At 45.1% G+C, this 27,914-nt stretch overlaps 1 protein-coding gene across 1 annotated transcript in view; it reads left to right on the top strand.

Moving 5' to 3' along the window:
- The window catches only part of TBC1D1 (TBC1 domain family member 1), a 107,496-nt gene that overhangs the window by 21,977 nt on the left and 57,605 nt on the right, over positions 1-27,914 (top strand). Inside the window, exons 7-11 of the mRNA XM_087828340.1 lie at positions 2,395-2,505; positions 6,823-6,951; positions 8,088-8,174; positions 11,721-12,004; positions 15,809-15,948. Of these exons, the coding sequence (XP_087684466.1) occupies positions 2,395-2,505; positions 6,823-6,951; positions 8,088-8,174; positions 11,721-12,004; positions 15,809-15,948 (751 nt within the window). The remainder of the gene's footprint in view (positions 1-2,394; positions 2,506-6,822; positions 6,952-8,087; positions 8,175-11,720; positions 12,005-15,808; positions 15,949-27,914) is intronic.

The raw sequence follows: 27,914 nt of genomic DNA, 5'->3' as shown, positions 1-27,914 counted from the left end.
AGAAAAATGCACATTTTCTTGTGAGAGTAGCCCAAAGATTGAATTAAAAGATACACAAGAAAAAAGAATGGGTCAGCCCTCAGGTGCCTACACCAGCTGAGGGGCTTCTTGTAATTCTTTTCTGAACTTTTTTTTTTTTTTTTAAATAAAAGAGACTTTATTCTTTAGAGTGGTTTTAGTTTTACAGTAAGTCAGGTTCAAAGCACAGAGTGTTCCCACATAAACTTCCACCTCTGCACCTCCCACCCCAGCCAGTTTCCCTTCTTAATAACATGTTGCCTAACTGGGGGACATTTGTTACCATTAATGGTGTGTTATTATTAACTGAAGTCCGTAGTTTACCTTAGGGTTCACTCTTGGTGGTGTACATCCTATAGGTTTGACAAATGTATAAAAACAAGTATCCAGATTTGTTTTGCTGCCCTAAAAATCTTCTGTGTCCTGCCTGTCCCTCCATCCCTCCCCTCTCCTCCAAACTCCAGGCAACCACTGATCCTGTCTCTGGTTTTGCCTATAATTGGGATCATACAGAATATAGTCTCTTCAGATTGGCCCCTTTCACTTAGCAATATGCATTTAAAGTTCCTCTACATCTTTCCAGGGCTTGACAGCTCTTTTTTTTTTTTTTAGTGCTGAATAATATTCCATTGTCCGGATGTAACACAGTTTATTCATTCACTTGCTGAAGGACATCTGGGTTGCTTATTATAAATAATATAATTTGGCAATTATAGATAAAGCCGCCGTAAACATTTATGTGCAGGTTTTTGTGTGGACATAAATTTCCAACTCATCTGGGAAAATACTAAGCGTTGCAATCGCTGGATCATATGGTAAGAGGATGTTTAGCTTTGTAAAACGCCAGCTGTCTCTGTCAGTGGCCATACCATTTCTAGTCCCACCGATAACGAATGAGAGTTTCTGTAGCTTCCCAGGCTTTTAAACTCACAGATATCTATTACCATCTTGGGGTCAGCAGTGTTCAGCTGGGATTGTGGTACTTGACCACCACTTTCCGTTATTGAAGATCTGATGGGATCTCTCTCTGGAAAAATCCACTTGTTGAATAAAACATGTACAGTTTTATAACATCAAGGTTCGTGGCTTAGAATCCAGGTTGAGAGCATCTGTTCTAGCCTCTAAAATAGTTAACCTTTAAATCTGAAAGTTGAAAGAACAGAAAGTCCTCAGTGAAAACAACCCCTTCTAATTATTCACTGTCTTTTTCTTGAGTAACAGGAACAGCTTATTTTTCAAAATGATCTTAAAGAGGTGGAATGTCAGAAGGTCTAAGTTAGCACTGCCTTTGCTTCATGTCAAGCTGGTGGCATGAAGGATAAAACCACTGTTCCTTAGTTAGCTGGGGAAGGAGGTTGCCAAGAGTGGTTGACCCAGACTCAGATGCATGTGTATTGATCCATCTATTACACCCCGACTTTGTTTAAAGGGCAGGCTAGAAGTTTGGAGAAGGGAGAGAGTCCAGCAGCAGGACCACGGATAATTGTTCATCTGAAAAAAGATGTGTTTCCAAAGTATATACACTAGAAATTGTGTGTATCTCGAGTAATTCAGTTTTGTTTTCTTCATCTTCAGAGAAAACAAACGATTAAGTTAGATGGTCTTCTAAAAATGGACCCTGATTGTTTTGAATCCGAAGACTGTGGAGCTGGAGGAGACCTTGGAGTTTGTTTTGTATACCATCTTCGTTTGAACAAACGAGGACACTAAGATTAAGTGATGCCTTTGGTCACAGTTGTAGGCAGCACCTAGAACCTGCATGCCCTCGTTTCCACTCCCGTGTGCTTTGCCACCACCCTGCCTGAAAAATGAAAGACACGGAGAATATTTTTTTAAGTAGAAAGAAAAAACATTGAGTCGGTGCCATGAAAATTTGTGTGCGAGTGCCTGCCTTGTGGGGCTTCCAGAAAGCGCGTGCTCCGTGACGAGCACATGGGCCATGTGGAACCATGACCCTGGGTCCAGTCGCTCTTTCCTTTTCCACTTCACTAACCACAGGAGTTTATAAACGTGTAGCCACCATGGCTCTTGACCTCTGTGTTTACACAGATTTTGTTCTTCTGTTTCCAAGACTGTTTATGTACTAAATATTTTGACTGTGCCTCTATCTGATGTGAAATATTTATTTTAGGTATAAGGACATCTGAGGTGAAAAGCTAAATCTGCCCCACTGGCTGGCCCCACTGTCTCTTTTTAAAAATTATCTCCACTTTGGGGATCGTTGGTGCCCCCTAGTGACACGATCGGGGAAAAACAGTAGTTAATGGATGGAGAGCTGCTGGCAGCCTTTCCAAAGGGATGGTTTAGCAGTCTTGTTGACAATGAAAAATAAATGTAATGCATTCTTATTCTTCTTTCCTTTTTTTTTTTTTAAAGAAATTGAGACCAAGAAATGAGCAGCGAGAGAATGAATTGGTTATTTCTTTCCTGAGATGTTTGTATGAAGAGAAGCAAAAAGTTCACGTCCATCTTGGGGAGATAAAGCAGGTAGGAGTTTTTTTTCTCGTCATAATTTTACCAGGACACTGTGTAAAACAGCCTTGAGGGTTTTATGGAGCTCCGAAACGTGTCTTGTCTCCCTGTATTTTATTTTCATTTGTTACACGTGTAGGGAAGATTTGAGGACATTCAGACTGTGCCGGGGAAGGCGAGGCCTTCCTGCGTCGCAGCGAGGGTGGCGCAGCTGCTCTGGCTGGAGGCCTGGTGCAGAGCCGAGAGTGAGGCTCCAGGGTGGATACTGGAGCGGGCCTCCGTCGCCTCGCCTTTCTCCCTGGTGAGGTGGGGATGACATCATGTCCACCTTCAGAACTGCGTAAAGTGCCCGGCGGCTCTCTGTGACGGGAAGGCTGTGTGAATGGAAGCCAGCCCCACTGAGTGTCAGAACGTTAGGGAGCCTGCGTGTGTGTGTTCAGATACGGAACTTCTGTTAATCCCATTTCACATGAGGGAGGCACAGTCTGCCTGTGTCCACTGCTGTCTGCAGGCTTTGGGTAGCTTTTCTGTTTGAGGGGTGCTGTGTCAGGAGCTGGGGCTGCCTGCAAGTCTCTGTCTTTGAGAAGCTTCCATTCCGGGAGTCAGTACACACGGTGCCACAGACCATTTTTCTGTGTTTTTTGGACTCTACGTAAGTCAAATCATAATCAGTACAGCTTCAAAACATGTATTTTATATTTGTTTCAATTACTTGTAGGCCAGTCAAGCTAGAGAAAAATCAGTGAAGGATGTTTAAAAACTCAATTTCCTAAAAGTATATCGCCTCTTTAGAAAACACGGAATGCTTGTTCTAAAGGCACTGTAATGTCCAGTCATGTGCCCTGTCCCCGTAAGCAGCCTCTTCTTCTCTGGTGGCCTCACCATCGTGCGGTTTTACCAGGATGCACACACAGCAACTCTCCCCATCGAGTTTCTAGCTTGCAGTCAGCTTTGGCGATCGCGTGCTGTTCCTGAGCTCAGAGCGCACGCACAGTGTCTGGCAGTGTAACTAATACCGCTGGCCGACTGCAGGCTCCCTCGGCAGTGACACTAACGCCAGTACACCGCCTGTGTCTTTGGCCTTTGGCCTTTGTGGTTGACATTCCTCCTCTCCAGCCTGTACCCGTTAGACAGCGTGGGAGTGCTGTGCCCCTCCCGTCCACCTTGGGGTGGGCCACCCTGTCTAACTTTTCGGCTGATTCTCTAGTTCCCTTTTCAACCTATTTTTTCCTATTTCCATTGCTTTCCCCCCCTTTTGTGCCACTAATAGTTTTTCCTTGTTCTGATTTTCCCCCCTAACTTGTCCCCAACAGGAAATGATAATTTTAAAATGATTTGTAACTGGTAGAGGGGAATTAAGCCCTTAAGGTAGATGGAAAGATTTGACGAAAGTCGCAACTCATTTTTATGAAGTAGGTAGCATCCTTATGATTTGGGCATAGAATAGTCCAGCGGAGAAATATATTTAATGGTTTTTTCTCTCTGGAAACATCAGATGATTAAATGTAAAAGAGACCAAACCTCACCACACGGAGCTGGCTTCTGGCCAGTACTTTCTCTCGAGGTTTCCAAACATTCTGTCACCTGGGAGGCTCGCATCTGTGCCTGCAAAGAAGAGGCCCTGATCCCCAGATGTGTTCGGGTGTCCCCAGCATCATCAAAGGAGAAACTTCTGGATGCTTAATTTAAAGTAAACTAGGAGTAGGTTATTTTTTAATTGTGAATCACTTTCTAAACATGTATTATTTTCTAAATGTGAATTATTTTCAAATCATATTTGAATTGCGATGATAGACATACAAAAATATCTCATGAAATGGGAGAGGAGAGTAGAGGAAGCACTGAGTGCATGGGGATTCTTACAGCTGGGTTTAAAAAGAGAAAAACGCAAGTATCAGTTTTCTTCTGTCCATGTAGGACCTGTTACATACTACTAGGCTTTTAGCCAATATTTTCTTCATATATCAGAACAATCCGCCCTAAATGCTCCTATTTTATGAAAACTTTTGTTACGAGTTTGAAAGCAAATCCACAGCTTCCTAACTTAGTGAGTGAACGGGTGTTGGGTCGCGTGAGGGCTCCTTGTGCATAATACCCTTTGCTCCGGAGGCTGCTGCGAGTCAGAACAGGTTCCTGTTCTTGGTAAGTGATTGCACAGGACCAGTTGCGACTAGTAAGGCACCTGCCGATGGTGCGCGATGCTCGGCAGGCACTTGGAATTTGTTGAGTGTGTCTGTAACTTCAGGTGTGTGCTTCCCATGGGCCTGCCTGCGGATCATCGCTCACGTATTCGTTCCTCAGCAAGCATGAGCTGTCCAGAGCATCCTCAGTGTACTCAGTGAAAACATAAAGATAAGTGGTAGTTCCCCTTGAAGTTCTGAGCTAAGTTGTTTTTTTAATGCATGTGCTAATCCTCATGGAAGTAAAATTCTGGATGACTGAAGACAAATGGAGCTCTTACCAGAACTGCTTCTCTTTTATGCCTTGAAAAATGCATAACATTCATTGGTGAATTAGGATTTCATTATGTCAAAGAAGATGTAAGGTCTTTGACCAGCAAATAACTGAATAAAATAAAGAATACTTAATCACGATAGAAATCAGGGGAAGACAAATTAAGAGATCATCTATACCCATGAGACTCGCAGAAATGTAAAAATCTGACAATACCACATAAAGGTGAACTCTTAAATGCTGATGCTTGGAATATGAATTTGGTACCATTTAGGAGAGAGAAAATTGACAATGTCTAGTATAATTGAAGATGCATAGACCCAGTCACCCAGCAAGGACATTCCCAATTAATTACTTAATAAAACTTTTACACATGTGATAAGGAGCTATGTAAAAGAGAGGTTACTGCAGTCTCCTTTGTAAAAGTGAAAAAGGGAGTCAGTATTTGACAATAGGAATATGAATAACTTTTATGATTATACAGTGAAAATATTACTTTGTGATTGAAGTAAGTGAATCAGAGAACCTTTGTCAACATGGACAAATCTCAAAAACAACATTGAAAGAAAAACCCTAATTACTGAAGGGTACGTACAGGATGATACATTCATTTAAAGTTTCAACTACATGTAAACCAACATACATGTTAATGGATAGATATAGATATAGATATATAAAAAAATAAAAGTACAAAAATGTGAGTTGGTATGATAAACACCAAATTCAGAAGAGGGGTTATTTCTGAAGAAAGGAGGAAGGAGAGTTGTTCAAGTAGGTGTGTCCTTTTTTACTATTAAAAGTAGAAAGCGAATCGAGAGAATAGCTAATAATGACATTTATCAAGAGTCAGGTTTGTTTCAAGTGCTTTAATGCGTATTGATTTATTTACATCTCGTAACTGCTCTGTGAGGAGGGTTCGTTGGGCATTCTCAGTCTGCAGGTAGAGGAACTGAGAGGGGCAGCAGGTAATAATAACCTGCCCAAGGCCACCCAGCTGGGGAGAGCAAAGAAGCATCTCTCCGGGGCATTGAGCTCCAGATCCCAGGCTCCTCACTATTCTCAACACCCACAAAACGTTAACTTGGCCAGACGAGCACCAGGGTTATGTGAAACCATCAGGTAAGAATACACAGAAGTAGGAAGCAATTTATCTACAGGCTTTGTAGGTTTTTTGTTTTTAATATACCTCTCTGTTAATAAGTAACATTAAACTTCATTTAGTGTTGTCAGTTTCATATTATTGCCAGTTAAGGGAGAGAAGCTTGGTGGCAGAGGAGAATGAAAGGAATGATGGAAACAACAGGTGGGAGAGAAGACAGAGCTCTAAAGAAAGCAGTGAAGAGATCAGCATAGGCAGAGAGAAGGGGTTCTTCAGTTGCTAAATTTATTTTATCTTACCCTCTGAAATGTCCCCAAAGGCAAGTTGTTACTTTACTTGGGAAAGCAAATCATAGCTACCTTTATACCAGAAGCTGTGCTCAGTGCTTTACTGGCTTTACCTGTTTTAGTCTCACAACACAGCCTTTGATTAGATCTTGAGGTTGGGCTTAATTTACCCAAGAGGAAATTGCAGCCCAGAGAAAGTAAGTAACTTGCACAAGGCCGGTTAGTGAATGATGGATCTCTGATCGGACTGTAGAGCACAAGCTCTAAAGAGCTTTGCTGAGTGGCTTCCAAGCACATTTCTTTGTTTCATTGGGAGTAGGCAAAGCAACTCTTTGAGGCAAAACTATTTCCTGGACTTGCAGCCCTGTCACTGAGGAGCAGGTGAGATGAGATCACAGATATAATTATGGCCTGGGGTAAAAAATATGCTTCCTTTAAAAAGGAAAAAAGAAAGGAAGTTGTGACTCAACTTTCCATTGTTTCACTTTTTAGACAACACAGATTGCAGCAGAGAATATTGGAAGTGAATTACCTTCTAGTGCCACGCGATTTAAGCTCGATATGCTGAAAAACAAAGCGAAGAGATCTTTAACGGAATCTTTAGAAAATATTTTGTCCCGGGTAAGTAGCATAATTTCTCCTAATTTAAGTTAAATCACCTTTTAAAAGAGTATAAGATTTGATTCATTGCTTTTATCTATCAGTGCTCATCGTAAAGCATAGAAGGTGAAATCTTTTTTAATGTCTTCTTCATGGAATTTTTTGTCTCCCCCCAAAATGTTATTCATTGGCTAGTTCCTATAAAGTGCGCAGATTAGATACACCCAGCGTGGGTTCCCTTCTCCCTAGTCACTAGGTACAATGTGAAAACCCAGTTACTGTCAGCTGCTCCTGTCTTGTGCCTGGAACTCTCTATAGCAGCAGGGTTAGCAAACTACAGCCCTCAGGCCAAATACCACCCACCTCCTGTTTTTGTAAATGAAGGTTTACTGAAGCTCAGCCATATCCATTCATTCACTGGTTGTCTAAGGCTGCTTTTGTGCACAGTGGAGTAGTTGCCATGGATACCACATGCCCACAAAATATAAGAGATTTGTTTTCTGGCCCTTTACCGGAAAGTTTGTAGACTGCAGCTCTGTAGGAACAGAAAGAACATATAGGCACTGCTCTGGGAGTTCTTTAAGAAATCACCCCCCCCCCCATGAGTGTAAATACCCTTGATGGCACTTTTCAGAAATCAAAGTTTGATAACCTGCGACATCTTCTTATAGTTCTTTTTTGATTTCCTGACACACTCCATTTAAAAAACATGCTGTATTTTTTAAAAGTTAAATTTAATTTGTTTGAGGATGTTTTTGAGAATTTTGCAGCATCCTTAGAAATAATTAAGAACAGTTCATTTACAAAGCTGGGGGTGGGGCGGCTGTCTCTGAGTCCCACATGGACGGAGTGTTGTGTGAGTGTCATACAGCTGGCAGGTTACAGTGACAGTTCATAAATGAGTTGTCTCTTCTGCCTGCCTGTTAAACTAGCCAGCTGACTGATCCACAAGGCGTTCTAGAGCATTTAGGTTGGCGTGTTATTAAAAAAAACAAAAAGACAGAAATGTTGATTGTCTCCATGTACATGTAGAATTTCTCAGAATTTCTCGGGAGATGCACTTTTCCTGAGTTTATTTAAATAAACCAAGATCCTGGTGGCCGATGCCTTTGCAGAAGCCTCAGGGGCCATAACTCGACTGCCTTTTCTTTCCGTAGGGTAATAAAGCCAGAGGCCTTCCGGAACATTCTGCCAGCCTGGATCTGGACAGCTCCGTGTCTAGCACATTAAGTAACACCAACAAAGTAAGCACGTTTTTCTTTATGTGACACCCTGAGGAAGCCAGCGAGGAGGTCTCGCTCATCTATGTACAGGGCCTATCAGAAGGGACAAAGAGGCCTCCTAGCTCCACTCATGAAAAGCTTGGTGCTTCCAGACTTGGTGGTGCCATGGAGGGCTGGTCATGCAATTATACTTAACATAAAAGTTTTACATAGCCAAGCAGATGGCTATTCTGTAAACAAAGAAACGAGATCATACTTTCAGACCACTGAGATCTGCCTTATCACAAAGCCACCAATGGATTGCTTTCCCAAGTAGCTTTTCCAATATTAAAAATAATTGAAATTGGGCAAACCTTAGAAGTGGGTTTGTGAATTCTAAGAAATATTCAACTTAAATTCCTGGAACTTATTTTATTCTTCAGCTGACTCTGTGATTATGATTAAACATTGCTGTTTTATTTAAATAAGCAGCTAAGCTCTAGCCCTCACATCTGCCCCCAAGCACAGGTTTGTGACAGTGACAAAGCCAGTGGTTCTCTTTAGTGACAAACCTGTGTCTTCGTTTTAGTTTCTTGCTTTCTAGTCATTTAAGCACATTTAAACTTGGCTAGTTCAATTTTTTAACCACCGAGATGTGGATTTCGGGTTTTGTGCAGAGGAGGTCAGCTTTCCTTCTACCAGAGGGCTTCAGACTTAAGAGAGGAATTTTTGTGGCGCCCAGCTCCTTCCCACAGCAACTCCAGGTTCTTCTGAGATCTCTACTGGGCTCATGGCTTTTAAAGTTTTTAGGTCATAAGCAGCAGTAAGAAACATTTAACATTATGAAATGATTCATAAACACATACATACTCACAAAATTAAAATGTCACAAAACAATGTTTACTGGTATTCTCTGTTCTATTTAAAAGGTGTTCATGGCAGAGCTCTAAATTGGCATCGCTGCCTACTAACATGTTTCCATCTGCAGTTTGAGGAACACACCTTAGACGAGTGCGTCTCAGACTCTGAGGCACGTCTTCAGTGGGTTCTGGTTAAAATGCAGGCTCTGATTCTGCAGGCCTTGCATGAGGCCAGACACACTGAACTTGTGACAAGCTCCCAGGCGATGTCAACGCTGCGGTCTGGGAACCCACTTTGGGGAGTGAGGCCCTGCACAACAGTCTTCTGAATAGATTTTCTGAGTTAAATCTCACAGAATGTTGCATCATCTGCCCTCGGTTCACCACGTACTGATTCCACCTTGTGATTCATTTCAAGTTTGGAAACATTATACTCTGCTGTATATAGATGACTACACAGAGCCCCTGCGCTGTAGGAACTTGTCTGGTAGGGGAGAGGTAACAGATCCACAGGTGACACCAACACCAAGTAGAGTCTGGTAGGAGCCCGGAGGGTTTGCATAGAAGCAGCGGTGACTTAGCAGTCACAGGAGCGAGGGGAAGCAGAGCTGTAGTTGGTCAGGGGAACCCGGGAAGGCTTGGGGAGGGGGCAGTGGTGCTTTTAAAGAAAGTGTAGGGAGCGAACCTCTGGAAATGGACCAGGATGCAGGTGTTTCAGGTAGATCACTGGGAATAAAGATGCTGTGAAGAACTCATGTCACTCAGGTGGCTTTCCCAGTAAGCCTGGCTTGTTCGTTCTTCCCCAAAACATGCACCTAGGAACGTACACAGAGCTCGCGTTTCTAGGGTGATGCTAAGAGAACTGCAGCTTTCACCAGCCCCCTGTGTGTGTTGTATGTGTGTGAGTGTCTTTACGTGCACGTCTTTACACCTTCGTTTCCACCCCCCCCCCCCCGAGGTTGAGAAACTGCTGTAAGGGTACGCATTTAATGCAGTTGGGTCTCTTCCCATAAACTGGTCATCCAGGAGTAGCAAAGAGCTGAACATCCAAGTGTCTTGTTCAGGTGTAAGATTAAGCTAAGGGTTGGTTAGCCCTTCCGCAGAATTTGGAGAGGTGTCAGTGAGAACTGAGGTGAACAGGTCTGCATGGTGGAGATTGTTTGCTGTGATGCATTGTCTTAGACAAGTTTTTAAATCCTTGCATGAAAAGGATCTTTGGAACTATAGTCCTGAAGAATAAAACATTTTAGTTATGTTCAAAATTTCATCTTGCCCAGCCGGGCGTGGCTCAGTGGTTGATTATCAACCTAGGATCCAGGAGATCGTGGTTCGATTCCCAGTCAGGGCACATGCCCAGGCTGCGGGCCCCATCTCCAGTCGGGCGTGAAGGAGGCAGCTGATCATTGACCAACCTAGGATCCAGGAGATCGTGGTTCGATTCCCGGTCAGGGCACATGCCCAGGTTGTGGGCTCCATCTCCAGTCAGGGGCATGAAGGAGGCAGCTGATCATTGACGACTCTCATCATTGATGTTTCTCTCTCTCTCTCCCTTTCCCTTCCTCTTTCTGAAATCAATAAAGATATATTAAAATAAATAAATAAATAAAATATCATCTCACAGTATGTTGGGAATTAAGCTTTCCCTATCTAATTCCTACAAAATTAAGTGTGTATAATCTTTCCCCTCAATAAACATAAATTTAATTTCTCAAAATTAAAATCCTTAGTACCAGTCATCTAAAAGGCATTCAACTGTTTTAACAAATGAACAGAGAGGATTTAGATTCTGCAGTCCACCATTAGATGCATCCATTCCTTTTTACTCTTTTCATGCTGATTTGTTTATCCCTTCTAGCAATTTCAGTAGGGACAAGCTAGTATACTTCCTCTTATTTTATATTTTTTTAATTGAGAAAAATATATTGGCCACCAACCAAGTCCTGGGCGTTCAGTGCTAAGCATCGGTTTGAGTGGTGGTAGTTCATACCTTTGAAAAAGAATGAAAGTCTACAGTATTAAAATATTGTCGTGATTCTCAACAAATGTTTGAGTACCCACCCACTCAGTAAGTTCACTGAGTACCTAACAAAACAATAACTTATAGTTGTATAACATTTTACAGTGAATAAAGTACTTTCAGTCATAGGAAACTTCTTAATTCTGAGGTGCAGAAAGACGATAAACGATTGGCCCTAAATTGTGGCAGTAAGTGCCTGGCGAGAGATTTTCCATACTCTTAAGAAAAATCAAGGATATAGTTTTTAACCCTCAAGATTACCAAGTTCAGTTTTCACAATAGATCAAATTCAGAGCCTTAAAATGTGGGTGTAACATCCGTGGACACACTTAGCAGAGAGAAAGAACTCGATTTGTGTAAACAGTGCCGACCAGTTATACAGCCCTCACTAGGCTCCTTAGAGCAGCAGTTGAGTTGCGATTTCTGGAGAGGAAGCTTAGGGCTTCGCTTGGAACAGTTGTATGCTACGGTTTACGCCCTTCACGCTTCAACTGGGCAGTTTCCCATTTGTCTCACAGACGAGCACTTCGTCTCTGACAAGCAGGCACCAGAGGGCCTTCATTTCCTTATGTATTTTGGTGGCCTCCAGATGGCATTATAATCGGACGTGCTTATTTATCGATGGAAAGGTTTCCCTGCTGCTGGGGCTAGAGATGCGTCCACCCCACGGACTTCCTGGGATAGGCCTGACCTGCTGTCTGTCTGCCGCAGGGGCTGTCCGTGTGCGAGAAGGAGGCCCTGCCCGCGTCGGAGAGCAGAGCCAGGCTCCTGGGCTCCTCAGACGACCTGCCGCCCGGCCACCCGGCGGGCTGCGCGGAGGAGGAGCCCGCCCCGCCCTGCGCCCAGCAGGGCTTCCGACGGCGCGCCAACACCCTGAGCCACCTCCCCGTGGAGTGCCAGGAGCCTCCGGAGCCCGCCCAGGGCTCCCCGGCGGGCTCGCAGAGGAAACTTATGAGGTACCACTCAGTGAGCACAGAGACGCCTCATGAGCGAAAGTAAGATTTGTTTCACATGTAACTTTGTTGTATAAAATGGTGGGGCCATACCTGTTACTAGCCAGGCCTGTGCGTCCCAGGTATGTTTATTGGGCCAACGAGAAACCTGAGTTAGGGTTTTACTCCTGGCTTAAAAAGATAAAACTTGTAGTGCCAGGCTCCTCCCCTCCCCCTTGGGAAACATAGATGTAATAGATACTTGTTACGTGTTCAAATGACCCGTACAAGCCTTGCGAGGAAGCAGGCGACACGGGCAGAAATGGCCCTGATGATGTACAGTGACCGCTGCTCACCCAGCCTGGAGGCAGTATTGACTTTGGAGCTAGCGCCTGGCTTCGAGGAGCAGGGAGGGGCCGCAGGGGAGGGTACTCCCCGAAAACCTGGAGCATTTCCTCTGGGGACTGAGCCAGCGGTTGCCACCGAGGGGAGCGTGGAGGCGAGGTGGCTCCCTGTGCTGGCTGCGGGGCTGTGGACCCTGCTCCTAGCTCTGTCCTGTGCTGGCTGTGACCTGGGCAAAGGTGCTTAAATCTCTCTTTGACCAAATTGGAACAGATGTTTTTCTAAAATCTCCATGGGTGTGAGAATTCTAGAGTCTTCTAACAAGACTTACTGATTTTAATAATTGGGCTCTAATTGGAATTTTCTGGTTACAGAGATGGGTAAGTAATATAGTGACAGAAGTTTTCCCTGTTCCTTCTGGGGTCCTTTGGCAATGCTTTTGACCCTAAGTGTCAGAGACCATAAGTGGATAGAGTTATCTTTTAAAATAACTTTAAAAAATTTTTTGCAGCCCCTCACCTCATAAATATGAAGTAGGGCCACACCTGCCTGCAGTCTGCCTCCCTCTGGCAACAACAGGGCCACAGGATGTGTGTCAGTGCAGGTCATGCACGGATAATGGACAGTCCACGTGGGGGGGGTGGAAATGTTGAGGACAGCGTTAAGGGTCCTCAAACAATAGAGCCGAGCCTCTCAGCTTTGTCTTCATCAGCCATTGAAAATAGCTACTGTGGTTCTTTGGAATTCAGCTTGATAACCATGATCCCCAAGCAGGACATACTTCAGAAGCCAATATTTAATATGACATTTTAGAGGCAAGCGTAACTTGGGCCTTACGAGGTTCTTGTCATGTTTCTTAAAGCCTGTATCACACGAGGTACCTATATTCTGGCATTTTCAGTGATAACGCAAACATTCCTGTCTAGAGATTCCTAGTTCCCTTGCTAAGCCTGATGTTTCACATAAGGCAGAGGTGGTGGGAATTAGTATCCCTGACAGCACATGTCCCTTCCCCCCTAAGAATGCAGCTTCCCAATGGATCACGCTGGACATGGGTGCTGAGAGGGACGGGGGATAGGGAAACGTCCCCCTCTCCCCCTCTTCCCTCCTCTCCTCTCCCCCCTCTCTCCTACCTACTTGCTTTCTGCACCCCATAGGAACTCTTCTCATTTACATACAGGAAATGAGGCATTGACATTCAAGGCACGTTATTGTTCATTTTCAAGAGAGATGTATTTTTAAAACTCTGGATTTTGTTTTGCTTTCCTTTGCTTTTGTTTTAATTTTTTAAAAAATTTTCCTGTCAGTTCCTAAAAAGGGAATAGAGGAAACAGTACTATGGGGCATGGAGATATGTGGGAAATGACCAAGAATGACCTTCACAATACTCTGTTTTTTGGGGTTTTTTTTACTAAAAACTACCTTTGCCCCTGAGAGTCGGGATGCAGAAGCGAAGTGACTTCCTGTACATAGTGAGACCCCGCCTCTTGCCCGCTCTCTCGTGCCCTCTGTGGCTCCCCTGTCCGCCTCTCAACCCCAGTGCTTTCTCTCTAATTGCTGTTTAGTGGGAATCATCCACCTGTTGGCGAATCTAAAAGTTGCTCAGGTCCTTCAGTTCCTGCTCCTTCACCTCGTCTTAACCCCTCCGCCTCCTCACCAAATTTTTTTAAGTACCTAAAACATAATTCCAGTGGAGAACAGAGTGGGAATGCTGTGCCGAAGAGGTGAGCGCACTCGCATGGCAAGTTCAGTGTCGTTCGTCTTCCTGGGAGGTGCGCACAGAGAGGGTGTGCCGCATGGAGGGAGCCTGGGCCACGCGTGCGTGTGCGTGTGCGTGTGTGTGTCGGTTTTGGGCTTTATTATTTTCATTATTTTCAGTCTGTCATTCGAACTGACTTAATTTTGCTACTGATTAATTTTCTCAAAATTAAATTTTTTTCCAAATTAATTTTCTCAAAAGGCCTTGATGGCGAGCCATTTTTCTATACTTATTTTCACATTCTGCTTCCCCAGTGTACACACACACACACACACACACGCACACAGGCTAACAACACTGTGTTTGACCATATACACTGCAGTTTGTACCACATCAGAAACGGCCTTATTCCAATTTGAAAGAAAGAGTCACTTTGGAAGATGGACTGATTTTTTTGGTGGTTGTTTTGATTTTCTTTTATTCTGGTAAGAGTGCTTATCAAGAGATCTACGCTCTTAACAAATACTTAAAGTGTGTGCCGCACAGTATTGTTAACTCTAAGCACAATGTTGCATGGCAGCTCTCTAGAATATTCATCTTGCATAACTAAATGGACTGCTGTTTTTAAATTAACTCATTGGTTTCATTCCTTTAAAGTGGAATTTTATTAACTGAAAAATGAAAGTTAAATATCACTTGTAAACTATTTTTAATTTCTTACCTGGTTTACTTTTCTTAGCATTAGAACTGAAATGTTTCTTTTATTTTGAAGCTGGTGTTTTATACTCTGTATGTTTGTATTTCTTTATCCTAAACTCTCTTTTCAACCAAACTCTCAGCATCTCCTACCGTAATGCCCTGCGGAAAAAACTCCACTCTTCTTCCTCTGTGCCAAATTTTCTAAAATTTCTGGCTCCTGTAGATGAAAATAACACCTCTGACTTTATGAACACAAAAAGGTAGGGTTTACTTTAGCTATCTCAAGCCTGGGTAGAAGTGTTGAGCTGTTAAGATATACAGGGATTGCCAGCTGTTCTTTTGCCATTTAAAAAATAATTTTAGCTAAATCTATTGTGTCTTCTTCCTTATACTTGTATTTTACTGATACCATTTTAAAAAATGTGCTGTCAACCTGTTCTAATTTTGATGAGGATTAGTTTATTGATATGTTGTTGTTTTCAGAAGATTAAAGAAGGTCTTAACCAGTTTTCTCAGGGACAGCAGTGCTGTGGATAGTAAGCCTGTGGCTGGGTGTCTGATCTGTAGGTGTAGGTGATTGCTTGGTTGTGGGTATGTGTACAGGGTTGGCAAAAGTGGGTTTACAGTTGTGAGTACATGAAACACAGAGGTTATTGTATTATTTTCCATGCGCATGACTGTAAGCCTCCTTTTGCCCACCGCTGTATGTGTACACTCAGGTATAAATTATAAGGGCTTCCCCAAGTTGTCCTGTAAATAGGAAGAACATTAATGGTTAGATTTTATTTATATATATTGATATATATACTTTGTTTTATAGTTTTAAAAATACAAATGTTAAAGCAATAGTCATCAGCAAGTGATCGTGTAATTGCTGCCTTGACCATTCTATGTAACTTAACTTTTTTATTTTTTGTGGTCATCTGTGGAGATGTAGGCCTATGCTGAGAAAATACTCCCACAGACAGACCAGGGAAGATAGTGGCCCTGCTGACAGCACCCCCTTTAGGCAGTTTCTCATACAAAGATAACTTATAATATAGTGCTGTGTTTAAAAAAAACAAAAAATCAAGCTAAAATACATGTTTCTACCTCCTCACCAGTCATAAATTATCTTGTAATTTTAGAGACTTTGACTCCAAAGCTCACCATCTCGGCGACACCAGTGGGACCTCTGTGAAGACCCGGAAACACTCGTGGAGGCAGCAGATATTTCTCCGCGTGGCAACCCCACAGAAAGCGTGCGATTCTCCCAGCAGATACGAAGGTAAGGTCACCCCAAGAATAAAACTGCTAGATTCTGGCGTGAGTTCTACCTGTAACAAAAGTACTACGGTGGAAGAAGAGGTGCAGTGGGATTCCCAGTCAAAATCATCCCCGATTTTAAAGCTCCCTGGGTAAGAAGCTCAAATGACAATGCCTATCACTATTTTCAGAGGGTCCCCAAGTTCCACAGAAACCCGTAACAGGACTCAGCAGCTAGCAACACCTTGCGTTGAAAACGGCGCCTCTGCCAAGCTTCTGTGATCGCTCACCACCCTGCCCGTGGAAGTGTTGAGAGGCTCAGCCTGACACCCCCACTTTTCCCCTCCCTTCTCACGGTGTCCCCAAGCTTGTCTGTATTCCCTCTCTTCGATCTACATGTAGGTTTACACACTACCTTCGTGTGGTTTGGTTTTAGAGACACCCGATCCCAATGCTCTGGTCACATTCGTGGTGCATTGTGTGCTCTCAGTTGCTGTCTGGTGTCACGGTGCTGAGGTCTGTCTTTAGGCCTTCTTATGTTGAGTTGTATTGTAAAATATGAATGTAAATGCAGTTCTTTTGGCTAAAATCAGTATTTTTTTCTGCACAGCAATATCATAAACTTTCAACAGTGTTTCCTGTCTTTAATTTTCTTTAATCAGAAAACATTTTTTTCCCTTGAAAAAGCAGACCTCCAAAGATTACTTGAGTTCCTCAGACTGTTTGTAGTGTGAATTTACTCTTGTCCCTTGACACACTTCTGCATATCTCTTAGGAAGCAGCAGGGACTAATCTGAGTTTTCAGACTTTGGTTCCTTGCTCCTGCTTTGGGGAAGTGGCACTATTGGAAGACCCCTTCCCCCTACCCCTGCACCGTCGCTTTCCTCACCCTCCACCCTTCTTTCTTGTTTCCTCCCTCTCTCCCATTCTTTCCCTTCCTCCCCGAGTTCTCATTAATATTTAATTTTAAAAAAATGAATTCTCTGCCAAATTAAACAGGAGTCTGGTTTGGGCCCAGCTAGTTTTATGATATAAATCATATAACTTCACTTACACTTAGTTCTTTTAGTTGTAAAACAGTTACAGTAATGTTGGCTCTTCCTGTCTCATGGAATTACATTAAGTTATACAGGTGAAAGCACTTTGAAAACCTAAAGACATGTCAGACGTAAAGTTCTAACATTGTTTTGGTCACCGTTACTGAGCCTGGGGCACCGGTGTTCGGCTTCCTGTACACCAGAGCTGTGGTTCCCCAGCAGGAGCCGCGTAAGGGAACTAGAAAGACGGGGTTTATAAGTTCAGTGAGATTTAAAATATTTTTCAGTAAATTGAGTCATTTCAATTTGTGCCAATTTAGAAAGTTTAGTTTTAAAGGTTTCATTTTGATGTTGGAGAAAACAGTGACCTAGGTTGTGTGACCCAGTTCCCTCCTTTTTAAGCTTCTAAGCCAAGTCTGCTGGGGTGGTGCCTGTGGAAAATACTGGGCTCGTAAACTGGGCAGTGTGGGGGCTTCTCCTGGTAAGCAGCCCTGGCTTCGGGAGTGGCTGGTGACTTCTGCAGGCCCCACCCCAGCACTGCTCTTTGCCCGCGTGTGTGGAAGTGTGACGAGTTCTGGGCACCGGCATCTCCCACTTGGTGTCTGAGGACCTGGGTCAGAAGGTTGGTCAGTTCTGGCAGATGTTTGCTTCTCTGGAGGGCCCGAGATAAAACGGGCGAGTGGGATGGCCTGTGGGCTGATGAGAGCGTGCGTCCTCGTGTCACCGCAGTGGGTAGAAATGCTAGGGAAGGGAAGGGGGAAGCGCACCACAATTTGTGTCCACACACTCCTTTATGGAAGCTTTTCTTTTTCATCAGTGTACTTTGGGAATATTGTAAGAGATGGATATTTAACTTCGAGTTGCATTCTTATTTCTGATATTTGCAATTGATAGGGATCTTTGGTGAATTCTGGGCTTGCTGACACAGCGGGGCAAAAGTTTGGAGCGAATGAAATGGCATAATGCGTTGTTGCCCCCGAGGTCAGAGCACTGGTTTCAGGGAACTGCGAGTGTAGCACTTGGTATTGTCCGCCTCCCTCAGTGGAAATTGTTCTCAAAAGAGCACCAGAGCCCTAGCCGGTTGGCTTAGTGGTTAGAGCCTCAGCCCTCAGATGGAAGGGTCTGAGGTGCGGTTCCGGCCAAGGGCTTGTCCCTCTGCTGCGGGTGCAGGCTCGATCCCCGGCCTGTGAGGGCGTGTGCGGGAGGCAGCCAATTGATGTGTCCCTCACATCACTGTTTCTCCCTCCTCTCCCCCCCCACCTCTGAAAAGCAATGGAAAAAGTATCCTCGGGTGGGAATTAAAAAAAAATTTAAGTTTAAACCATTAAAATAATGAGACAGTTCTATTTTTAAAAAAACACATAAAAGAGTGAGTATTGGAACGTCTACCTGACAGGGCCTCTAGATCCCTAAATGAGAGGCGCTCACTTAGGCTCCTCTTCTCAAGTCAAGAGCAGAGTGACTGTGTTTCAAGTCCCAGCTTTTCACCTCAGGAGCCCGGCGCTGGGACAACCTGCCTCCATTTCTTACCTGTGACACAGGGTTCATTGTGCCTCCTGCCATACTGATTAAGATAGAGAGCTGACATTTTTACTTTTTTTTTTTTAAGCTCTCATAATTGATAAGATTAAAAAGAAAGTCAGTGAAGTGAATGTTTTCACTATAAAGTCACCTCCCACCCTGTGGAAGTGCCTGTGGTGCTCCCAGCCCTATGCTGCCCCTCTCCACACGGGGGCGCTGTGGAGCCTCCACGCTGCCAGCGCCTTCCTGCTGGTGGAGCCCCGAGGAGCTCCCGTGCTGAGCGCCTGGGGCTTTGGTTTCTTGCTGCCAGCTGAGCAGGGTGGTGCCTCGCTCACTCTTCCCCTGCCACAGAGGAGAGGCCCACAGGCTGCAGACGGCTCTTCCTCCCAGGGCCTGGGCGCGCCCTGTCGGGAGGGGAGTTGGGGGTGTGCAGGGGCTGTGGACGGAGGTGGGAGGGACCTGAGGGAAGCCCTGGAGGGGGAACTGAACTGTGATTTGTGGCTGAAACAAAACAGCAGCAACACCTGAAGTGAAGTTTCGATGTTTAAAAATAGGGCCGGTGTTGCTGTGGGTGCAGAGTCTCATTGTGGAGACTGAAGCGTGGTAGTGTATTTAATGTATATAAGTGTATAATGTGTAACGATAATGCCCTTAAAATGCTTGGTGCACTGGCTGGGAACGTATTAAGGCCACAGATGACTGTGAAACAACCCATCCCATTTTAAACAGCTCTAAGCTTTCGAAGGAACTTTCTCAGATTGAGCCAAGCCCTGCCCCCTGTCTCCCAGCCCTTGGTTCCGTCTCTGCCTCTGCAGCCGCACAGGGTACGCTTGCTTCCACTCTGTTCTTCAGGCGGCAGAGGCCCCTGGACGGAGCTGCTTCCTTTAAAGCTGCTGTCCGGGCTAATCGCCGTCAGCCCCTGGCCCTCACACAGCTTTCCTGTTGAGCCCTCTAGTTAGAGCCCTGTCCCCTGAGCACCCTACCCCTGTGGAACCTGCACCCAGCAGGGTGCTCCTGGGTCTCCAGCCCTCACTGGGAGCCTCTTCCGTATACCCAGTGGCCACCGTTCATAACCTCTCTCTGCTCTAATAATTATCTCCCATTCTCGACTCTCACAGTGTGTTGTCCCTTTGGCCTTGAACTCCTGTTTAAAAACTGGACTGATTTCTAGCTGCACTTGAGAAAGGGTTTTTAAAAAGCTTCCCAAACAGTTCGTATCCATGGAGCGTCGCAGCGTTGGATTTGGCCAGTCCCCTTGGGATGCTTTTGAAGTGTGGTTCTGGTGACCACTGCGCTGTGGAGAGCCATGTAAAGGTGACGAGCCGTGCCTTCCGTGTCCTTAAGCAATTGATAAAAGGCTGAACGCGAGACAGGGCCATTGCCAGACACCGCTGCAGCCGTTCCTAGTCCATAGACACCACCCATGCTTCAGGCCCCAGGCTCCTGAGCGGCTGTCGGGAAGGTCCTGAGACAGCCCAGGCGGGGCGAGGCCAGTCCTGATACGTCGCCCATCTTTCCTCTGGCTAAGACTCCTGCTAGGCCGCTCACTCTCGCCACCACGCTGCTCCTGAGGCCTTTGCACAAGCTGTTCCTTCTGCCTGGAAGGCTGTTCCCGTGACTGACTGCTTCACTCGCTTCAGATCATTGCTTAAAATCACTTTTTCAACGAGGCCTGTCTGACCACCTCCCCTCCCACCACCAGACAGGCCCAGTCTCCTTATCCTGAGTTTTCTCCCCAGCACTTGCCCCCTTGTAACATACGCCAGCAGTCACTTGGTATCTTTACCATCAGGTCCCTCCTGTCTACACGGGCCTTGCGCCCTCTCAAGGAGGCAAGTAAATCGCTCAGGTTCTTACAAACGGTACTTGTTCACTGGTGATTTCCTACCTTCCTCCACACTGTTCCCCTCCTCTGTAGATACTTGTCCTTTCTGCTCTCCTACTGAGATTAAAACATGCTGTCTGAATTTTCTTATTATATTGTAGGTACTCTGTGTATGAGAGAGAAGAGAGAATAAAAGCATTTAAGACTAAGTTGGTATAATGATAATAATCACTTATTATGACCTCCTTATGGCAAGTGCTTTCCATGAATTATTTCCTTTAATTCCCAGTCAGCTTTATGACCGTCGGCATTTTTATTACAGACGAGGGACCTGAGTTGTGGAGTGGCCTAAATCACTTTCCCCAAACCACAGAGCTAGTGGGTGACAGAGGCAGGACTGGAGCTCATGGGTCCGCATCCCAGAGATGACAGTGTCACCATGGGGTTGGCCCTGTGTCCCTGTGCATCCCTTTGTGGGGCTCCTTCCCATGGGAGGTTCCCTGTGGGCACCTGCATTGGGTGTGTGTTCTCAGTCTTGCCACCATCTCCCCGTGGGCCCGGCACCGACACGTTTCCGAGCATTTTATCGTCTGGACTTGGCTTCAGTCAGTGGCCCGCCCGCCCGCCCTGGTGGCACTGGGGCAGGAAAATGCAGGGGAGGGAGGCTGATTCCTGATATCTGTCTGCGCAGTTTCTTCTCCCAAGTCGGGCATCTTCATCCTCTGTCACTTTCTGCTCCCCATGCTTAAGGTGCACGGATGCCAGCGTCTTCCACTGTGGTCTGGGACCGCTGCGACCCACCCCAGGTCTGTTGCCTTAGCGGCTGGATCCTGGCAGCCCAGGTGTCTGCAGCCGGTCACCTTGGTGAGCTCCAGCTCCGACTTGGACTTGAAGGACCACTTAACAGTGCTTTTAAAATGTTTCGGATCTTCAGAGTGATTATTTGGGACTGTTTTTCATTTTTATTCCGGTGGTGCCACCTTCAGTTAAACAAACAGGAAACCTTTGGCCTTTCTTCAAGCTGAAAGGTGAGGCAGGGACATTTGTATTGTCCCATCCATTTCATATCACTTGGGAAATACTAACAAAAGAAACCACCAGAAATTTAAAAACCATGGTGCTGACATAGTGATAAGGATGAGAGCGCAGGAGAAGCAGGGTTTTCTGTAATTTGGGGCTTCTGGTTTTTATAGATGGGCTAGAGCCTGGGCAGGAGGATGTTAGTGAGTCAGGAGTGTGCTCCAGGTAGACACAGTGCAAAAGGAGAGGAAAACACAAAGCCAGGTGGTGTGGATAGAGGCAGAGAGATTAGACTGGGCGAATGCTGTCGCCAGCGGAATCAGCCTGGCATTGACTCAGAGGTGTGCGACTTTCTGTGTACATAATCCCTCTGAAATAATTAAGTTGCAGGAATCTGAACTTTATGTTTTGGAGACTTGTCTCAAGTAGGGAGGCAGTTTGGAAATTTACTTAGATGTGGGTCATAACTATAGCTGGTCCTGCCGGACCACCCCCAAATCCCGCACTGGTTTGTTTTTCTTAATTCAACAGAGACCAAGTGGTCTCTTGTAGGAATTCCCACCTGAAGGGAGCAAAGTCGGGGAGGGGTGGTTTTCACGGTGAACTCGGAGTGGGCTCTGCTTCTCAGACAGCAGGGCTGGGCACAGCATCACCACGTTGAGGGGAAACTATCCGACACATGGGGGGAGCCACCAGTGTGTACCTGAGGACGTGGTGAGACACACATTTTTGTGATAAAGCTCACACAGGCAGATCATGTACTAGAATGGTAGAAGCTGCGTGGCCATTTAAACTTAAAGCAAAGGTTTGAGTGGCGCTTTACGTTTGCAGTGGTCACTTCCGGCCGTTGCCCCAGAAACCCCAGGGAAATGCGTCCTCCCTCCTTTGTGTGACAGGTCTTTTGGGTGAGAGGTTTGTGAGATGCTGAGTGTGTGAAAGATTGTGCTTCGGGAACTATAAACTCAGTAGAGGGCAGCATCGTGGGATTCGATTAGGGCCGTTACCGGCTGTGTGTTTGAGACTGCTTTTGCAGAGTGTGCTTGAGGCTGGTGATGCCGAGGCTGTCCAACAGCCCCTCTCGTTTCCAGAACCTCCTGCTGTTGCAGAGCCGCCGGCGGCCTGCATGGAAGTGAAGACGATCGGTGTACTCCCGTCCCCAGATGGAGGCGTGAGCACAGCTGTGTGTGAGGTGGCCTTCCCCACACTGTGGTTGGATCAGCACTTCACAAACGCTCACGTGCTTGGAGTCTGGGGATCTTGAGACAAGGCAGATCCTTGTACAGTGGGTCTGGGTGGTCAGAGGGCCTCCTGTTCTAACAGGCTCCCCGTCATGCCCGTCCACTGTAAGGAGCCAGGGCTTAGGACAAGTGACCACGGGAACTCTAGCCCAGACCTTCTCGTCCTGGCATGGGACTCCTTCTGGGCACCTCTCTGCTGCTGTGCTCACTCCAGATGACCCAGGGGGTCAGCCAAGTGTCGCAGACCTCCGATAGATCAGGGTCATCAGTGACACTTTCTGAGATTTGTGCTTCCTGGAGAAGCAGAGTTAGTCTGGTTGGGAAAGTGCAGTGAAAAACAAATGCGTGGTAACAGGGAAACAGAAAAATTTGATAATGTGCCAAATGAAACCAACCACAGGGGCTCCGCTTCGTTCTTGCTGGTTTATTTCCCGGGGATGCTTTGCCCCTTGGGTGGCACCGAGGGCTCAGAGTGTGTGGTGCTTGTTTTCTTAGCTGCGGGCTCTGACTTAATTGTCAGGCCTGCAAAAAATGCTGCAAATCAACTTCTGACTAGATATTTGCTAGTAGAAGTACTCCACAACTTTTCCTCCTAGTGTATCATACCAAAGATAATTCTTTTTTGTTAAGAAATACTTTTTTAGCTAACTCTCAACTGTGGGATGTGGGGTTATCCTATTATTTATCTCCGCTTGCCAAGGAGCAATGCTAGTCCTAGTCTCATACCTTTCATTTAAGCATTGCAGGTTCCATGTGAATTTACAGATTTCACCAACAGTAGACATGTTCAGGCTTTCTGTGACTTGTTAAAATAAAAAAGGAAAACCCATCTGATAGAGAGAAGATTTATCTATTTGAAACCCATTGCATAAGCAAATAGTCGAGTGAAACAAGTTCTAAGGGATTTTGTGTTGTGAGTATAGCTGTGTCAGGATGCCTAACCTGTGATAAGATCAAGTCTTTTGGATTAGATATTAGATGTAAATAGTCATGGCAAAACTAAGGGAATGTAGTCTGAATCTTTATGATGACTCTTACATTATTGTGAAAATGTAGACTCTGCTCTTTGACTGTGATTTATTTGTGTTGTATGTAGCCAAATTTTCACCAGTTTATATACCACTGGGAAACTTGAATGGATGATATAAACGGAATAACATCAAGTAAAACTTTACTGAGAAATTGAAGCCTCATAGTGACACCTTTTGCTTTGATCCCAGGTTCTCAGCTTTCACTGTGCACCAAAGTCGGCTGGGGAGATTTTGAAAATGTGGCTGCACCTGCCCCTCTGGGATGAGGCCTGGGTGTGAATTCTTTTCTTTTTAAACTCTCCCAGGTGATTCTGATTGCTGCCCCGATTGAGACACTGTCACCACTTGGTGGCAGTGTTGCTCCCTGTGTCTCTGTGGCCCCCGCTTTCTTAAAAAACCCAGAAAATTGTGCTTTCTTCCTTTTTCTTTTCTTTCTTTTTTTTCCCTTCCTGTGTTTGTGTTTTTGGTCTTGTTTTTCTTACAGCATGCCTCTTTCTCACTCATTTGCAACTTAATTGAATGGAGAGCTGCCTTCTAAATTGAGGGGTTTCTCTTTATTTTTTCTAGTGTTTTAGGGGGTGGGTGAAATAAGGGAGAAAAAAAAGTTCTCCTACTGCCAGAAACACACAGCTTTTTAAGATTGTTCTTCATTTATTTTCCATATAACTTTGCTTTTCTGTGGTGGGTAAAGGCCAGGTTCAAGATAAAATATTGCAGCCAGGAATCTGATTGTTCACAGGTTTCTGTAGTTGGAAGCTACTAGATTTCCCCCTTTATTGTGCTTGTCATTGCAGATGTTGGGGAAGCCACAGGAAATGGCAAGACTTCACTTCAGTTGGCTGTTTTTGCCTGATAACAATTGTAGCATTGATGGAGCTTTTCCTAGTTAGCCATCAGTGTTTCTGTTCAGTCCTTACACTTGGTGCAGAGGCTGGAGATACAGGTTGCTGGTGATCCAGCATCACCTCAACCTCCAGTGCTTGGTGGGAAGAACGGAGGGCTGAGGGCTTGGACCCTGGAGTCAGACGGGGTGTGAATCCCTGCTTCCAGGAACCTAGCTGGTTGGGAATTTCTCCTCAGGACTAAGCTGACTCCAGAGCCTGTGCCTGTGCCCTGGCAGGGTTAAAGTCCCAAGTCAAAATCTTGACCTTTCATCGCAGGCAGGAGGGAGCCATTGATGTAAGTAGTTTGAAAATAGCCCCAGGGATATAAAATCTGTAGGCTTGTCTTGACTTGAAGCAACCTCCAAGTCATGGCAGGACTAGGGTGGGGCAAGCAGGCGCCCTGGGTACAAAATTTGAGGAGGGTACTCACTTTCAGGGTTTTGCAATTCCTGCCTTTGCATTTACAGCACCCTGAGAACGGAGCCTCCTTAAATATTACATCCTAGGTGCCTGCTTGCCTCCTCCTGGCCTTCTTCACAGTTGCTCACCGGTGAGTCCAGCTTGCTTAAGTAACCTGGACAGTTTTGCCAGGGAGGCTAGACTGGCTTTGAGGAGGGAGTCCTTGGAAGGAAGAATTTGCTTTGTTAAAAAACCAGATTGTTGAGATATAATTCACATACTATACAATTTGCCCATTTAAGTGTACATTTTTCCTATATTCACAGGGTTGTGCAACCATCACCACAATCTAATTTTAAAACATTTTTGTCCCGCAGAAAGAAACCCATAGTTGTCACTTCCCAATACCCTCCCCCCATGAAACCCTAGGCAACCACTAATCTTTCTGTCTCTATACATTTGCCTGTTCTGGACATTTTATATAAATGGAGTCATGCAATATATGGCTTGTCTCACTTAGTGCCGTGTTTTAAAGGTTGATCCTGTAGCATGTATCAGTGCTCCGTTCCTTTTTATGGTCATATAATATTCCATCGTCTATATAGACCTCAAACACACTCTGTTGTTCATTTACCCAGCGGATGGATGTTTGGGGTGTTTCTCCCTGTTGGCTGTTGTGAGTAGTGCTGCTACGAACTTTCATGTATGTGTATTAAGAAAGGATTTTGAGGGTGAGTTAGTGTGGAACCTTCTTCCCTGGGAGGCTTTGAATGGTTACCTGATTCTGACCATGAGGATTGTTAGACCAGTGGGCGTGAGTGAGGTTTGGCCCCCCAGGACCAGGCTCCCCTACTGGCTGGCCTTGTTTACATTCTCGCGCTCTAGGCGAGGATGAGGGGGAGCCTTCCTCAGGGCTCCCACAGCTCTCTCCATCTCAGAGGGGCAGTCACAGGGCCACAGGTTAGTGGCATTGGCTCAGGGCTACGTTTCATTCAACTGTTCTCAAACTGAGAATGCCCACAGTCCCTTGGAGAACTTGGGGAAACACAGATTGCTGGGCCTCACCCCTAAAGTTTGTGAGTATGGAGGTAGAATTCTGCTGGTGGAGCCTGAGAATTTGCTTTTCTTACAGGCTCCCAGGTGATGCTGACGCTGCAGTTTTGAAGACCACACTCTGAGGTCCTTTCAGTTTCTCAAACTGCAGTTGTCCATAGGCAAGGGTACAGCCTATTCTGACTTAAATTCCAGCCAGAAGAGCCCTAATAGTTGTTAGTAAAATAAACAGATTGAAAATGAGAAACGTGTTCTACGGCAGATTATGAAAGAGCCAACAAATTGTTTTCACTGCAGTAAAACTAGTAGAATAGTAAATACAGCCATTGTAATTAGCCTTAGTGTTTGCACTTTTACACCGTCAGGTGATGATTCTCACACTGATTCCGTGTGGAAGGTACTCCTGCCCCTTATTTTAGAGAGGAGGCTAGAAATATTGACTGCTGTGCCCGTAGCTCGTTCTCACTGTGCTTAGTTCACATCGCTATGATTTGGTTCAACTCTAAATCCAGTAATGAACTGTGGACAGCTTTAGGAATAAATTATCAAGAGTTTTGACTGGTCTACTCGCTTAAATTAGTGTTGGTGTGAAGACAGGCCGTGCTAGAGAGAAAGAACAGTTCTTACGTTGGAAGTATTCTAGAATTAAATGTTCACTCTCGCTAACAGAGCGCACATTTTGAGCATTATTTATTGGTAATTCTAATTTTTTAAAACAGAATTAGAATTTTCCTAGTCGAATGGTTTCTGTTAACTTTATTTAGATGAAAGCATGTGTCCCTCTCAGAGGTGGTAAAGGCGTGCATTCTCACAGACGGGAGGCAGCAGCCCCAGAATTACAGCGGCCAGCAAGTCGGCGAGCTCTTGATTTTGTAACATCCTGAGATAAAGCCAGGGGATGCATTAAACCACATGGATTTTTGTAAATGGATTTTTTCCAAGTAAATTTGTTTTATCACTTTTGTATAAATGAACATATTTGTAGAATAAGTACTAACAAGATTCTAAACATCCTTTACCAAAGTAGGAATGCTGCTGTTCTGGTCTGGTATAATTCTGAAAATAACTTGCAGTACCAAACTGTACATTTTATACTTGAGAGAATATGGACTAGGTATCCCACAGAAAGTTGAAGTTTCGTGGTTCACTTCCTGTCCAGGTGTGTGAGCTCGAGAACTTTCTGTTCTGGACATTTCCTGTGGTAGTGAGGTTATAGTCTTACCTCTGTGGGTTCGGTTTTTGGATTTTTTTTTTTCAGCATTGTCCTCCCCATACAGTGACTGACGGGGAGCTTTGTGAGTCGTCATCCTCCCTTGGAGAAAGCAATGTGCACCGCATTCTGGAAGTTTCCTCCCATCATCCCTAACACGACAGCCTAGCCGTGCCTGGTGTACATCCCAACGTACAGTGAGGCTACGTAGTTAGAGCAGATGCTTCACCAGCATGTAACAGAGTCACCAGATGTCCGTTCATCTGTTGGAGGTTCCTCCTCATTTTCCATTGCCCAATTTTCTCTGCCTTGCCAATTCCACATTTTTCAGCCCCTCACTTCTGGTACCAAATTTTACATTATTTAGAGACAGTGTCTAACTGAAGGTATCTTACTACACTGGCGTAAGCAAAGAGAGATTCATTTTTCTTACATCAACAAGAAATCTGGACGATAGTGGAGCAAGGCTGGTTCAGTGGCTCTGTGATGTCACCTGACCCCTTCTGTTTCTCTGTTTCCGTCTTGGATGCCACGTGGTCACAGGACGGCTGCTCCACCTTCAGCATCCCTTCCGGTTCCCGCCAGAGCGAAGAAGAAAGCAAAAGAGGAAAGGGTGGCCCCTCCGTAGCAGGAGAGCAATGCTCTGTAACACTGACAGACTTTCCTTTCAGGCCACTTCAGATGTCACCATTTCTTTCTTCTCTTGGGCATAATCAGCCTCTCCCTCCCTGATGTTCCTTAGGGGTTTGTGTTTGCCCCTGGTGGAGAGC

Source organism: Miniopterus natalensis, chromosome 1 (assembly GCF_054644295.1).
Source record: "Miniopterus natalensis isolate mMinNat1 chromosome 1, mMinNat1.hap1, whole genome shotgun sequence".
NCBI lineage: Eukaryota > Metazoa > Chordata > Mammalia > Chiroptera > Miniopteridae > Miniopterus > Miniopterus natalensis.
Note: the sequence above shows the minus strand (reverse complement) of the source record. Positions and strands in the feature narration are given on the sequence as shown.